The 17,165-nt window shown below is 42.4% G+C and overlaps 1 protein-coding gene across 1 annotated transcript; it reads left to right on the forward strand.

The window, feature by feature from the left end:
- The first annotated feature begins 673 nt into the window (after window positions 1-673).
- On the forward strand, window positions 674-2,544 carry RPP25 (ribonuclease P and MRP subunit p25). Its single transcript, XM_069765696.1, has 2 exons — window positions 674-809; window positions 1,884-2,544. Exon 2 carries the CDS (start codon window positions 1,885-1,887, stop codon window positions 2,407-2,409), a length of 525 nt encoding a protein of 174 aa, XP_069621797.1. The 5' UTR covers window positions 674-809; window position 1,884; the 3' UTR covers window positions 2,410-2,544.
- The last annotated feature ends 14,621 nt before the right edge of the window (window positions 2,545-17,165 follow it).

Genomic DNA, 17,165 nt, shown 5'->3' on the forward strand with positions numbered 1-17,165 from the left:
AAAATGTGAAAATTTTATGTTTACTATAATGACAATGAAAAAGCAAAATGAAGAAGAATGGCTTATACAGAAAGATTAGGACAGTGGAAGATACGCACAAGAAAGTACTGAAAGTCCTATTTATCATGGGAGAAGGCGGCTTTAGGGGAGAATCATTTAGCTGTGGAATGGAAGAGCGGATTTAAGAACATGCAGGTTTGAGAATAAAAAAAAAAACCGGCAGACAGCAATGCTGAAAAGAAGGTAAGAGAGTGAAAATGCAACTTAGACAAGATGATTATACAGCTCGGCTAAGCCTGTCTGTATACTAGGGGTATAATTAAAGATAATAATCTCTATGCTTTTCTATTCCACTAGCAAAGTGGTTGAATTGAAGTAACAGCCCTGATGCTTCTTCCCCTCACAGCTACTATTGTAGAGCGCAGTATAGAGAAGAAGAGGGAGGAGGGTCTCTGACTAAGTGCATCAGACACAGCAGTGTGGTCACAGAGCGAGGAGCACAGAAGGAGAAGTGACAGGAGCTCAACAACTCCTATTTGCTGATAATGCTAGAGGATAGCAGAAAGACCGCAAATCCCTCAGCTCGGTAGGCGCCAGTCAATAGAGACTGCTAAAAAGAGCATGCCCATAGAAGTCATAAAGGAAAAGCAGAAGTTAAGAAATTAAAGGACAGAAATGCTCTGAATACTTGAACAGCTCCAGGCAACTTTCTGTGAAGTCGTATGTCCCTTACTCATAGCCAGAAATTCACGGAAAAACGCATTCTTGGAGATCTTTTCTCGGGAACATAAAGGAGTCTTAAGAACCAAGTAAGTGCTTATTTTACTATTTATAAGCCATTGTAGATATTTTGTACAGCAAATGCACTCACATCAGCCCATGTCTCCAATGGGACCCTTGATCATATGTATGTAGCCCAAGTTATCATACTTGTGCCAATTCCATAGCCAGCCGAATCACAAAAACCCACACCTCACAATTGCGCTATGTTGGCTCTATGAAGCATTTATCCTTGTCAGATTCAATCCCATGACCCCAGTGCTGAATAACAACACTAATACCCATTGAGCCAGCAACTACTAACCAAAGATGACCCCTATATTTTATAGGTCTTAGAATTATTTTATCTAAACACCTTTAAGAGACGCTCCATAATTGTACGTCCTATGTGTATTGGATGCAGAGAAGAAAATACATAAAAATGCTCACTGGAAGACAAACAATGAAATAGTTGATACCTTCACAGATAAAAATGAATAAATAATCTTGAGTCAGTAAAGTACTACAAAGAAATGTACAAAAAGACATCAAGTAGATGTACTGGAGCAATGTACACCTTACTCGAGTTTCGAATCTCTATGTATTAATACTAAATACTTTACTCAAGTCATAAGAAAAACATTACAATATGACATTTCAACAATTGCAAACACTTATTTTGCAAATGGTCCTGCACCCTCTTCATGTTTTTCTGTATATTCAAGTTAGACAGCAATGCAGGATGATAGAAAATATTATTTTTGTCGGAATGATCATAGAAATCCATATATTCCTTCTAATTCATATTTCCATATTAATCATTATTAACACTCTACAGTAGACAATTGCCTTGGTTTTACATGTTCTCGATAGCCATCATCTGGATATTTGGCGTGTTGTCTCTTTGAGTATTAGGCACACATTTGCTTAGCATTCATGTGTTGTCATTAGCAGAGAGAGTTCATATTCCCTCCGAGCTTTCTTTGCAGCTGTCATTCATCTTCCAGCTGAGGTAGAAATTCAGTCAAAAGGTGACCTCTTTGTTTTAAAACAAATTTCTACTGTAGTTCATTTCATTCTGTAGCTGGAAAATACTTCAAATTATATCCTGTCTCTTTGTTCAGAATGGAAAACTTACGTCGGGTGAAAATTATTGTTGAAGATGAAGAGAAATCTCTACCATTCAAGGACCTTCATCCACATGTGGCACAGATGAGGGTGAAGGAAGGCAGCAAAATCCGTAATTTAGTTGGATATGCATTATCGTATATGGCATCAGAGGAAACTGGCCAGATTATCTTTGGAGCCTATGGTCAAGCTGTTACTAAAGCCATTACCTGTGCGGAAATATTGAAAAGGCAAGTAGGTGGTCTACATCAAATCACCAAGATACAGTACAAAACTTTGCAGGAAGAATGGGGGCAGAAGGGGCCAGTCATTAAGAACCCAGTTCCGTGTATAACTGTTTACAAAAATTGTCCTTCCATTTATATACTACTGTCTAAGTATCCCTTGGACCCACAAGAAGATGGTTACCAACCCCCTGAGAATCTTCCTACAGGAGAGATTGGAAAGAGGATGCTTGAATTACATGGTTCATCAGATTCCAAAAAGAGAAAGACAAATACAACTTGTGAAGGCGAAAACTGATAAAACTTGAAAAAACATTATGGTAATACCTTACAAATACCCATGCGATATACCAATTGCAAACTAATGGAAAGGATGGAATAGTTTGGGTTGGATCAGTGACCATTACAAGTTAAACCAAACAAAACAGTTGTATTCAATGCAATGATTGTAGAGCTAAAAATCACAAAATCCTAGCTATTACGGTACTTGGTATCACCTTGGTAAACATTTAATATTATTCTAGCTTTTCCACTGCAATATTTCCGTTGAAAAAAAATCTGAATATAGTTTACATTTACATATGAGCACAATACTACCTATATTAAACAATTAGAAATCGCATGCATTAAAGATTTTTGAAACAGTCTTAAAGATTTTCAGTTGCACAAATACAATTTCTAATTATATTAAGATAAATCAGGTTGTATATAATAAACCCAAAATCTGAAATATGATACGTATATGCATCAACCTAATTAGAAATGATTATGTAGAGAATGATTCCGCAATTTATACCAATCAGGCATAACATTTAACCCACCTGTCTAATTTTACATCCCATGTGACTATGTACCTTTATACTGTATGCAGCAAATGTAGGCGCACTGTGTGTTCTGATGCCTGTCAGCATTGGGCGCCCATGACACACTGATTTTTTTAACTACTTTTGGGAGGTATTAATCACTGCATATTTAGAATACAACCCCCCTCCCAAGGCCTGTCGTTTTGGAAATCTTCTTACCCAGTTGTGTAGCTATCACAATTTATATCAAAGTGGCTCATATCTTACACTTGTCTGTTTTTCTTGATAAAAGCTTATCAATTTCAATACTTAACTTGCTTGTCTGATGGCAGATTTACACCACCGCTACTTGATTGCTGAGCGGTGGTCATTTAATAGGCTGTGTAGACAGGCCGTCCGCGCTTATGATATGCACAGAAAGATCAGTAATGGATCTGTGTGCATAGATGGTCATTGCTCTTGGTAACACAGGTCCTGATTACACAGGATGACGTGCTGCCGAGAATGAAGATTTTTTAAATTCCAGCTAAGATATAATTTTACCACACAAACGAATGCTTTGCTTGTTGTTGGGTGATTGGCAGCCTGCTTACATTGACCGATAATTGATATTAAAAGCATTCCTAAGAACATTTGTTCCCAATAATCGTGCAATGCATTTGCACTTTAAAAGCTGGTTTACACCATCCGACTTTTAGCATTAAGCTACAGCCAATCAGCTACTAATTGCCTATTTAGACAGGCCTTTCGGGCTTACGAAGCCCACAGAATAATCAGTGATCAGTACTAGACATTTATGTGGTCTTAGTCTGCCATTGTTCTCACATTGTTCTTTACACAGATGTGCTGCCGAGAATGATGACCTTTTACAAAAGATAAAAGATCATTTAATCAGACGAACAAGCATTTTGAGCGATGTAAATGCACTCTCAATTATTATTATTTTTATTAATTATTATAGCGCCATTTATTCCATGGCGCTTTACATGTGAGGAGGGGTATATATAATAAAAACAAGTACAATAATATTGAACAATACAAGTCATGACTGGTATAGAAGGAGAGAGGACCCTGCCCACGAGAGCTCACAATCTACAAGGGATGGGTGAGGATACAGTAGGTGAGGGTAGAGCTGGTCATGCAGCGGTTTGGTCGATCGGTGGTTACTGCAGGTTGTAGGCTTGTCGGAAGAGGTAGGTCTTCAGGTTCCTTTTGAAGGTTTCGATGGTAGGCGAGAGTCTGATATGTTGGGGTAGAGAGTTCCAGAGTAGGGGTGATTCATGGGAGAAATCTTGTTTCCGATTGTGGGAAGAGGAGATAAGAGGGGAGTAGAGAAGAAGATCTTGTGAGGATCGGAGGTTGCGTGCAGGAAAGTACTGGGAAACGAGGTCACAGATGTAGGGAGGAGACAGGTTGTGGATGGCTTTGTATGTCATGGTTAGGGTTTTGAACTGGAGACTCTAGGTAATAGTGAGCCAGTGAAGGAATTAACAGAGGGGAGAGGTCGGGGAATAGCGGGGGACAGGAGGATTAGTCGGCCAGCAGAGTTTATAATAGATTGGAGGGGTGCGAGAGTGTTAGAGGGGAGGCCACAAATATCTTACTTCATGACAGGTGCCACTGTCAAATGATTTTTATTTCACCTGTATGTGATTTTGGCAATGATGACTGAATCTTTATGACTATTAAAATAATCTTTCTGTAGGGATTATTTATATGTGAGAATATGTATGCATTAAAGAACAAATCTCAAGTGGTGATGTAATAATGCTGGAAGAAAATAGCACAAACTACCGTACATGGTTCTGCCGCAGGATACAATTGATGGTGAAATGACCAGACTTTGGTGTCATCTACCCAATTGTATACGATACTTCATATTCTGTTGAAAAATTTCAATAATGCATTGACATACCTGGTGCCATCAATACAATTGTCAATAGCTAGAGAGCAAAATATAAAAGGTCAAAGCCACATGTTGGGGAACACCAATTTATACAACAGTAAATAAAACTATTCAACTGCATACTAAGCATTTTCCAAACTGGACTGATGATGGTACCAGATTCTTCGCCAAGCTCTCTACTCACCCATCTTGCTCAATGAGCTCTACTAAGAAGGCAGATTAGTGGTATACTGACTTATTATGCCAATCTGCTAAATGATGCGCAGCTTCATCTTTGGAAGAGTAGCCTATGTCTCCATTTTTTATTATGGGTAGAACCACATAGAAGCCAGCACTCATATTATTCCATAAAAAAATAATTTATTGTTCAGATTAAAAACATGAGTGATAAAGAGAAGCAACAAAAATGAGCCTGGATGTCTGATTAGATGTGCGTCCATTCTCTATCATTGTGACATATTTTTAATAATTTTTGTTGCTGCTCTTTGCCACTCTGAACAATAAATTTAATTTTTTATGTATTAATACGAATGCTGCCTCTATGTGGATTTACCCGTATTACTACAGGGCTAACAGGCTAAAACGTGATCCTCATCCATCTTCCATACCAACTGCAAGGTTGTCTGACGGAACATTAGTATCTATCTTTATTATAAAATGACATCTTGAAAATGAAATACAGGAACTTGCATAAAATGTAACAACTAAAAGGTTACCTTTAACTTTCATCGTCCTTGATCTGTAAATGCAGGAGATATCATTATGAACTGTATCTAGCTATACATTTACAAGTATAGGGTATTGTACAGAATTGTACAACCAGAAGTAAATGAACCATAGTACTCTGCAACGCTTTGGAGGTGGTGGTTAATTTAGAGAATCCACTTGGAAAGTACATTCTGCGCTGTAATATAACTCGAATACTGGATCTTTTTTTAAGTGCTTGTTATTAATCAGCAGTACAGAAGAATATATTAAACTTTGTAATAAATCTTATTTAGGAAAGTGACACATGCCATATTTTCTAGCAGTCTGTAAGGCGCCCCTTCCTTGGATTCTGCAGTCCTCTGTGTCAGTCTGTGTGTACACGGGTAAAGTAACACATATGCCAACTCCCTACCAGGATGAGCCACTCACTCAGCACAGAGATGATGGGGGGCAAAAAACAGCCCAAAATATGCAGATTGCGCAGATATTTTATGGCTACATTACATCTGATACACAAATGTATGAAATCTAAAGGTACCTTCACACATAACGATATTGTTAACGATATCGTTGCATTTTGTGACGTAGCAACGATATCGTTAAGGAAATCGTTATGTGTGACAGCGACCAACGATCAGGCCCCTGCTGGGAGATCGTTGGTCGCTGAAGAAAGTCCAGAACTTTATTTCGTCGCTGGATCTCCCGTGGACATCGCTGGATCGGCATGTGTGACACCGATCCAGCGATGTCTTCACTGGTAACCAGGGTAAACATCGGGTAACTAAGCGCAGGGCCGCGCTTAGTAACCCGATGTTTACCCTGGTTACCATCCTAAAAGTAAAAAAAACAAACACTACATACTTACCTACCGCTGTCTGTCCCCGGCGCTCTGCTTCTCTGCACTCCTCCTGTACTGGCTGTGAGCGTCGGTCAGCCGGAAAGCAGAGCGGTGACGTCACCGCTCTGCTTTCCGGCCGCTGTGCTCACACAGACAGTACAGGAGGAGTGCAGAGAAGCAGCGCTGGAGGACAGACAGCGTTAGGTAAGTATGTAGTGTTTGTTTTTTTACTTTTACGATGGTAACCAGGGTAAACATCGGGTTACTAAGCGCGGCCCTGCGCTTAGTTACCCGATGTTTACCCTGGTTACCGGCATCGTTGGTCGCTGGAGAGCGGTCTGTGTGACAGCTCTCCAGCGACCAAACAGCGACGCTGCAGCGATCCGGATCGTTGTCGGTATCGCTGCAGCGTCGCTTAATGTGAAGGGGCCTTAATTGTGATTTTTTTCTGTAACACTAGGTATGCTTTAAAGTGTAACTGTCGCTTCATTTTTTTCATAACAGAACAAACCATTAAATGAATCTTTACTATATAAAACTGTTTATTTCTCTACTTATTAAACTCTTCTTATCCTCCCACCTGACTCCTGTAATGATCACTCAAAATGAATTCACTGAAAAAATTAAAGAGAGTAAAAGATGACAACAGAGAATATTAGGTTAAAGGGAATCTGTCAGCAGGTTTTTGCTACCTCATCTGAGAGCAGCATGATGTAGGAAAAGAGACCCTGATTCCAATGGTGTATCACTTAGATTACTTACATTTTGCAATCAGTAATGATTCCCCGGCCCCCACCAGGCTCTCTATGTACATAGTCTATTGACAGTGAGCTGCTTATCAGTAGAAAGGGCATTGTCATAACATTTGGAACCATGGAGCTAGTCTGTGGAGTGATAATCTCCTAGTGATAAAACATTCATTGTATGGAAACAACAGCACACAGGCTAATAAGTAACACATGTCTGAAATCTGTATATCAGTCTTTATCTCCTCAGTGATGCTGTAGATAAGCCCCCGATGTAATCTGAAAGAGGAGAAAAAGACTTTAGATTATACTCACCCAGGGGCGGTCCTGCTGCAGTCTGGTCAAATGGGTGTCTCAGGTCCGGTCCAGCGCCTCCCATCTTCATTCCATGACGTCCTCTTCTGGTCTTCACGCCGCGGCTCCGGCGCAGGCGTACTTTGTCTGCCCTGTTGAGGGTAAAGCAAAGTACTGCAGTGCGCAGGCGCCGGGCCTCTCTGACCTTTCCGGCGCCTGCGCACTGCAGTACTATCCTCTGCCCTCAACAGGGCAAACAAAGTACGCCTGTGCCGGAGCCGCGGCGTGAAGACCAGAAGAGGACGTCATGGAATGAAGATGGGAGGCGCCGGAGCGGACCTGAGACACCCATTTGACCAGACTGCAGCGGGAACGCCCTGGGTGAGTATAATCTAACCTCTTTTTCTCCTCTTTCAGGTAACATCGGCGATTTATCTACAGCATTACAGAATGCTGTAGATAAGCCCCTGATGACGGTGAGCTTACCTCACCATCGATTTTGGGGGTGACAGGTTCCCTTTAAGGAGGGATCACATTATAGCTGCTAAACATACAGGTCTGTCGGAAAGGAATAGAGAATATGAGAAAACAGCAGCTGCAGAAAAAGAGTTATAAAGACTCTTCAGCTACTTATAGTAAACGTATTATGCCACCCCAGTACAGGATTCACAGCAACACTGCTCAGTACAGCTGTACAATATCCTTCAAATTGCTGCAGCTTGTGACTGTGAGAAAGAGCTAAAGGTAGGGGCATAAGAGACATAATAGCTGCAAGACTCTGCCCACTTAGGAGTAGTGTTAATGAAAAAATGACATTTAGTTATAGAGCATGCACATGAAAACACTGTTAATAAATGCAGGGTAGACTCATACAATGGCCAGAAACTGTCATATTGCTCATGTACACAACTTATTCTGAAAATTCACCAGAAAAGACAGGTACTCTTTTTTTTTAAGTCAATTTCTTTGAGTGAAACACTAAATATGAAATAAATCGTGAACATTGAGTTGGTAGGAAGACGAATAAATTGAGAGAACACTATCTGTCAGAATCCTTTTTGAGCTTGACCTTTTTCTGTAGCAGAATAGGTTTCTTCGGAGTGGAAAAGTACTTTTCAGGCTACAATTATTACAACTGTGCAAGGAATTAGACGCTTGAGTTCACTAAGAGCCTGTGGCCTGCGGTACTTTATTACTGGAGCTGTGACTTCCAGCTCTGTGACAGAGCTTCTGTCAGTGTTATTGATGATGGTGTCAGCTGGGCTGGGTCTCACAGATTTTCTCTCTAAACTTGCCCTCTGGCTACTAACTACATTTATAGTTACCCTCCTACTTGAGCTTTATGTGTGTAAACAGGTTCACAAATCATTTCTGATGAATGAAATAAATGAAACTGGCTCTTTTACAATGGTTTCAGAAAAGCCTGGAAAACTGGTTTACTGCAAACGTAAATGATGCATTGCAATATTGGTGCAGAAAAACTATGGGTGGCAAATCTGGTGAAAATCAGATTGAAGGAGGTAATTAAAATATAATTGTTTCATTCGAAGATAAGATCTCAATCAGATTGATATAGTACCACTCTGTACCACCTCAGATTTGTACAATGCAATAAGATGGCACCCTTGGATGTGTATAGGACATTACCTTGAGATGTCTATCTCTCTTCTATGGGGAACAACATGAATGGAATGTTCAGCTCAAGGAAAAAGCAGGCCACACCTTTATACGCACAGGATGCAAACAAATATTCTATTCATGTTATTTCCCATGGCTGTGTGTCTACTAGCTGGGCCCAGTCCTTCTCAGGCCTTATCTACATGCATGTCACTTGACAAATAGTGAGGTTTTCATATTAGAGTTAGGACCGTCCCAATTGGGGTCACCTTGAAGTGGTGGGATGGCTTTTGCATTTATTTTGGTCAGGATTATGTTAACTATTCTATATTATTCTCATGCACTATTGCTTTTTATTTATTTACTGCAGTGGATTTACTAATGTTTCTCTCTTTATTTTTATCTGTACAGTGGCCAGAGTGAACATGCACTTACATGCTGCAAGCACACCAGTTTGTATCCCAGTTTTTTTTTTTTTTACTAGAAACAACATATAGGCTCTGACTGTGAGGCTATGTGCACACGTTCAGGATTTTTTGCGTTTTTCGTGATAAAAACGCATAAAAAAACGCATACATATGCATCCTATCAATTAGAATGCATTCTGCAATTTTTGTGCACATGATGCGTTTTTTTCCGCGAAAAAAACTCATTGCGTTAAAAAAAGCAGCATGTTCATTAATTTTGCGGATTTTTCCAGTTTTTCCCGCTATTTAATGCATTGGGAAAAAATGAAAAAAAAAAACGCGCAAAAAACGTGCAAAAAACGCATTAAAAAAAGCTAAAAAAAAACGCATGCGGATTTCTGGCAGAAATGTCCGTTTTTTGTCAGGAAATTTCAGCAAGAAACCCTGAACGTGTGCACATACCCTTAGGCTGTGTGCACATGTTCAGGATTTTTCACGTTTTTTCACTATAAAAATGCTTAAAAAATGCTTAAAAAATGCATACATATGCATCCCATCATTTATAATGCATTCCGCAATTTTTGTGCATATGTTGCTTTTTTTCTGCGAAAAAACATATCGCGGTAAAAAACGCAGCATGTTTTTTTGCGGATTTCCCACTATATTATTGCATTAAGAACCTCTGCAAAAAAAATCCGCAAAAGAACCCATGCAAAAAATGCGAGAAAAACGTGAAAAAAACGCATGCGGATTTCTTGCACAAAATGTCCGGTTTTGTTCAGAAAATTTCTGCAAGTAATCCTGATATGTGCACATAGCCTCATGGTAAACTGCTAAGCACACTGAGAATCACCTAACCAGGAAGTTTGGATCTGACTCCATTGGAAAGTTAAGTCATTTACGCACCTGGAAATATTTGGAAAAATATTTCTTTTTTTTTTTTTTGAAGGACTAATTCAATTTTAAATAAAACACATATGATGGTTTAAGTGATAGGTCCTTTTTGAATTTTATTGCCCTCCTTGGGTGTGGCACAGTTTGACTACGTTGGTCTCAAAAAAGGTATGTAACCCGGATTTAGAAAAGGGTTAAAATCTCTTAATTATGAGGTGTGTGCATGAGTTATTCTTGTGAGGAAAATGGATGAACAAGAGGCCAAGGATACATAATGACTCTGGTCAATTAACACAAATTTTCAGACAAGTTGTAAGGTGCCCAGGGTGTTAGCCACGGGAGAGCTGCTGCTTGCCACACCGTGGCACCCCACAAACAAACAGCGTCCCAGTCCATAAGTGTTGTGCTGTATACAGTGCATTGTACTCACTTGCACGACAGAGGCCTTCACTATCTCCATGTCCTCAGTTTCAGGACCAGCTGCACACACATCAGGGGACATCCGGTTAATTTTGCCAAGTTCAACTTTACTAGACAATTCAAGTAAATCAGTCTTTAACATGCAGTATTAAGCACAGCACCCTCCGGTTTCAGTTTTGTCAACACAGTACATTTCAAGCATCTTCTTATGTTCTGCTTGGACTGTCCCTACTTTAACAGCTCCTGTTAGCCCTAGGGATTTTCCATCCAGCTCCGCAGTATTCCCAAGATTTGTTACATTTCTATCACACGGTTCCCCGTCCAGTTTCCTCTGTATGGAAGGGATTAAGGCATACTCCCCAGTGCCTAGTTTGGGCCATAGGTCCCGAACAAAGCAGGAAGGTCTGAGGGAAATTTAGTACACCTCATGCTGCCAGAATAATATGTGTACTCCACATGCTTCCAGCCTACTACAACTTTAACTTGCCCTTCACATGAACCTCACACTCTAACTAACTAAACTAGGAAGTAATTCCTCTTTTTACTTGACCTGTGCTCCCTCCCACACGGAGATGGTTTCAAACATTTAACTAAGTCTTTACTCAGTCTGCCCCAGTATTCTGTTGCTGGGTAAAGTTAACTTTTCATTTACTTACCTATAGTCACTATCTATCTCTATTAGTGATGAGCGAATATACTCATTACTTGAAATCTCCCAAGCACGCTTGGGTGTCCTCCAAGTATTTTTTAGTGCTCGAAGATTTAGTTTTCTTCGCCGCAGCTGAATTATTTACATATCTTCGCCAGCTTGATTACATGTGGGGATTCCCTAGCAACTAGGCAACCCCCACATATACTTATGCTGGCTAACAGATGTAAATCATTCAGCTGCGGCGATGAAAACTAAATCTCCGAGCACTAAAAAATACTCGGACACCCGAGTGTGCTCGGGAAATCTCGAGTAACGAGTATATTTGCTCATCACTAATCTCTATCCCAAGCACTAAGCTACAGTATATTCTATACTTTCCCTATTCCTGAGCTGAGTTTAACAGAGTTACCGTAGGTCAGGGGTGTCAAACTGCATTCCTCAAGGGCCGCAAACAGGTCATGTTTTCAGGATTTCCTTGTACTGCACAGGTGATAATTCAGTCACCTACACACATAATGATTACAGCACCTTGTGCAAAGCTAAGGAAATCTTGAAAACACGCATAGTTTGCGGCCCTCGAGGAATGCAGTTTGACACCCCTGCCTTAGGTGGTACTTGCAGTACCCACACAGCAGCATCAGTGCTCATCACACTTTGCATTAGCCACAGCACACTCTACATTTTACATGTCATCATAAAACACAATAAAACCGCATATCAATATTCACACTACACATTTTGTTGTCTTCGGAGGCAGGTACACAACAGTCTTTGTCACACCCTCACACAAGTCGCACTCTCAAAGACATTTATAAGATTTGTCTCTGACTTCCTGTCGAGTGACTATTTTACATCTGAAATTTGGCTATAAAAAAACCCAAAACAGATGAATCTTAAACAGATCGTATACGGGTTCCGTCTCACAACTTAAATTGAAGCCTCCCATGGCAAAATTCTATGTAACCTGTGACCAAAAAAATCCTACAGGATTGGATTTTTTTAAACAGTTGCATCACAATCGCAATAGATTGTGGGACACAACACAATTCCATTAGCAATCACTACATTTGATGCTGCAATGCAACTATATGATTTTCATGTTGTACACATGACAATTTCTTGCCATACTTAATCATGCCTGGGCAAAGTGCGGCCCACGGGCCACATCTAGCCCTCTGGCTGTCTCTGTTCCGCCCACGGACTGAGACAACCGTGGGGCTGGAAATCAGAGGTCCACGGGCTGCACGTGCCTGCCCACTCGGTTCTGCGCTGCACCCACCGCTAACTCCTTTGGTGGAGGAGGGGCCTCCGGCCATTTCCTCCACCAATCAGCAGGTGAGCTGAGGCAGGGAGAGAAGCAGAGCGCCAGGGAACGGGACTGAGGTGAGTATGCGGTGTTTTTTCTCTCATGTGTATGGGCTGTTTGGGTGGGCATGGGGAGGCTAAGGGGGTGTGACATGGTGCAGCACACATGGGGCGACATGGTGCTGCACACATGGGGCGACATGGTGCTGCACACATGGGGCGACATGGTGCTGCACACGGGGGGTGAAATGGTGCTGCACATGGGGGTGACATGGTGCTGCACATGGGGGGGTGATATGGTGCTGAATATGGGGGTGACATGTGGCACATGGTGCTGCATATGGAGGTGACATGCTTCACATGGGGAGGCTATGGGGCGACATGCTGCACATGGGGAGGCTATGGGGGCGACATGCAGTGTATATCGGGAGGCTGTGAGGGGGCTCATGCAGTATATAAGGAGGCTGTGTGGGGCTCATGCTGTATATAGGGAGTCTGTGTGGGGCTCATGCTTTATATAGGGAGGCTGTGTGGGGCTCATGCAGTATATGGGGACACTGTGTGTGACTCATGCTGTATATAGGGAGGCTGTGTGGGGCTCATGCTGTATATATGGAGGCTGTGTGGGGCTCATGCAGTATATGGGGAGGCTGTGTGGGGCTCATGCAGTATATGGGGAGGCTGTGTGGGGCTCGTGCAGTATATAGGGACACTGTGTGTGACTCATGCTGTATATAGGGAGGCTATGTGGGGCTCATGCAGTATATGGGGACACTGTGTGTGACTCATGCTGTATATAGGGAGGCTGTGTGGGGCTCATGCTGTATATAGGGAGGCTGTGTGGGGCTCATGCAGTATATGGGGAGGCTGTGTGGGGCTCATGCAGTATATGGGTAGGCTGTGTGGGGCTCGTGCAGTATATAGGGACACTGTGTGTGACTCATGCTGTATATAGGGAGGCTATGTGGGGCTCATGCAGTATATGGGGACACTGTGTGTGACTCATGCTGTATATAGGGAGGCTGTGTGGGGCTCATGCTGTATATAGGGAGGCTATGTGGGGCTCATGCAGTATATGGGGAGGCTGTGTGGGACTCATGCAGTATTTGGGGAGACTGTGTGGGGCTCGTGCAGTATATAGGGAACCTGTGTTTGGTTCATGCAGTATATGGGGAGGCTGTGTGGGGCTCATGCAGTGCATAGGGAGGCTGTGTGGAGCTCATGCAGTATATGGGGAGGCTGTGTGGGGCTCATGCAGTATATGGGGAGGCTGTGTGGGGCTCATGCAGTATATGGGGAGGCTGTGTGGGGTTCATGCAGCATGTAGGGAGGCTGTGTGGGGCTCATGCTGTATATAGGGAGGCTGTGTGGGGCTCATGCAGTGTATAGGGAGACTGTGTGGGGCTCATGCAGTGTATAGGGAGGCTGTGTGGGGCTCATGCAGTGTATAGGGAGGCTGTGTGGGGCTCATGCAGTGTATATGGGGAGGCTGTGTGGGGCTCATGCAGTGTATATGGGGAGGCTGTGTGGGGCTCATGCAGTGCATATAGGGAGGCTGTGTGGGGCTCATGCAGTCTATGAGGAGGCTGTGTGGGGCTCATGCAGTATATGGGGATGCTGTGTGGGGCTCATGCAGTGTATATGGGGAGGCTGTGTGGGGCTCATGCGGTGCATATAGGGAGACTGTGTGGGGCTCATGCAGTGTATATGGGGAGGCTGTGTGGGGCTCATGCAGCGTATAGGGAGGCTGTGTGGGGCTCATGCAGTGTATATGGGGAGGCTGTGTGGGGCTCATGCAGTGTATATGGGGAGGCTGTGTGGGGCTCATGCAGTGCATATAGGGAGGCTGTGTGGGGCTCATGCAGTGTATATGGGGAGGCTGTGTGGGGCTCATGCAGCGTATAGGGAGGCTGTGTGGGGCTCATGCAGTGTATATGGGGAGGCTGTGTGGGGCTCATGCAGTGCATATAGGGAGACTGTGTGGGGCTCATGCAGTGTATATGGGGAGGCTGTGTGGGGCTCATGCAGTGCATATGGGGAGGCTGTGTGGGGCTCATGCAGTGTATATGGGGAGGCTGTGTGGGGCTCATGCAGCGTATAGGGAGGCTGTGTGGGGCTCATGCAGTGTATATGGGGAGGCTGTGTGGGGCTCATGCAGTGTATATGGGGAGGCTGTGTGGGGCTCATGCAGTATATATAGTGAGGCTATGTGGGGCTCATGCAGTATATATAGGGAGACTGTGTGGGGCTCATGCAGTGTATATAGGGAGGCTGTGTGGGGCTCATGCAGTGTATATGGGGAGGCTGTGTGGGGCTCATGCAGTGTATATGGGGAGGCTGTGTGGGGCTCATGCAGTGTATAGGGAGGCTGTGTGGGGCTCATGCAGTGTATATGGGGAGGCTGTGTGGGGCTCATGCAGTGTATATGGGGAGGCTGTGTGGGGCTCATGCAGTGTATATGGGGAGGCTGTGTGGGGCTCATGCAGTGCATATAGGGAGGCTGTGTGGGGCTCATGCAGCGTATAGGGAGGCTGTGTGGGGCTCATGCAGTGTATATGGGGAGGCTGTGTGGGGCTCATGCAGTGTATATGGGGAGGCTGTGTGGGGCTCATGCAGTGTATTTAGGGAGGCTGTGTGGGGCTCATGCAGTGTATTTAGGGAGGCTGTGTGGGGCTCATGCAGTGTATTTAGGGAGGCTTTGTGGGGCTCATGAAGCATATAAGGGGCTGTTGGGGGCTCATACGATATACAGGGGGGGCCGTGCTCGGGTTCAAACGATATATAGGGGAATGTCAGCATACTTAATTCTGCTCAATATTAAGTTATACAATTAATATTAATACATTTATCAATAATATAATAATTATAATATATTGAGATTAATATTGAACAGAATTAATTTCTGCCTATTGGTTTGGCCCTCCACAATGGTCACGGTCTCTCATGTGCCCCTTGGGAAAATGAGTTGCCCACCCCTGCTATTAATGCATCATGTATTTAATAATGAAAAAGAAAAACATCCAAGAGAAAGTCATCATCTTTTTATAGAGGGAATAGCATTGAAGCATTTTAACCATCAAGATTTGCTTATATAAAGAAACATGAAAAATGGCAATAAGTGTTTATTCTCTGGAATGTTAGTTTTGCTTTAGCTGTTTCCATGCATATGAAAACAAGAGCACAATCACAGTTCCATCTCTTGCAATTATTCAAATACCGGCTTACGGTGATTGAAAGTCTGAATATGTAGACAACGACTGTGATTGCATAACAGATAAGAGACATCTGTATTAAATATGCCATGTATTATAAAAATCTCCTCTATGTAGCTTTACTGCTAAATCATTCCATTTTTGCTTCTATAAAGTCGTAAGAAGCGCATTTTTCAGGAACTAGAGATAAGAGATTACAAGGACCGGATGCAGCGTGTCCGATTATTACACCAGAAAACAATTGGCTATTGGAGAATGTTTCCCAGTTCACAGCTGCAATACAGAGATAGGAGGATATAGATTTTAATCCGACTCCTGATCAGCCCCTGCGTTTTATTACATGCCAAGCCCCGAAGGACATTGCAGGCATACAATACCTCAATGTCTTAGAAGAATGACAATAGAAGGAGCTGCACAACCCAGATTATATTGGAATTCCTTCAGGAATTCCAATAATAATAGTCAGGATGCTGAAGGATCAAATTAGCCTCTTTATTGATAGCCTCAGTTCTGTGATAATATTAGTGCTCTTGCATAGAAAAATTAGCCTCTGTATATTTACCATGAAATTTGCATGTCATGTTTTTCCTGTTAGCAAAGCAAGCAATCAATTTGTATTGACACAGAGGAAAGGAATTCACTTGTAGTTGCTGAATTAGAGAATTTATATACACTCTGGGTATCCAAGGATACTAATTACAAAAAAACTGTGTGATAAATAAATTTATACTTATACATACAGTACAGACCAAAAGTTTGGACACACCTTCTGATTTAAAGATTCACACTGAAGGCATCAAAACTATGAATTAACACATGTGGAATTATATACTTAACAAAAAAGTGTGAAACAACTGAAATTATGTCTTATATTCTAGGTTCTTCAAAGTAGCCACTTTTTGCTTTGATGACTGCTTTGCACACTCTTGGCATTCTCTTGATGAGCTTCAAGAGGTAGTCTCCGGGAATGGTTTTCACTTCACAGGTGTGCCCTGTCAGGTTTAATAAGTGGGATTTCTTGCCTTATAAATGGGGTTGGGACCATCAGTTTTGCTGAGCAGAAGTCTGGTGGATACACAGCTGATAGTCCTCCTGAATAGACTGTTAGAATTTGTATTAATGCAAGAAAAAAGCAGCTAAGTAAAGAAAAACAAGTGGCCATCATTACTTTTAAGAAATGAATATCAGTCAGTCTGAAAAATTGGGAAATTTTTGAAAGTGTCCCGAAGTGCAGTGGCAAAAACCATCAACT

Source organism: Ranitomeya imitator, chromosome 4 (assembly GCF_032444005.1).
Source record: "Ranitomeya imitator isolate aRanImi1 chromosome 4, aRanImi1.pri, whole genome shotgun sequence".
In the NCBI taxonomy this organism is placed as follows: Eukaryota; Metazoa; Chordata; class Amphibia; order Anura; family Dendrobatidae; genus Ranitomeya; species Ranitomeya imitator.

Coding starts and splice junctions, on each gene's coding strand:
- RPP25 (XM_069765696.1), top strand. CDS start 1,885: ATGGAAAACTTACGTCGGGTGAAAATTATTGTTGAAGATGAAGAGAAA.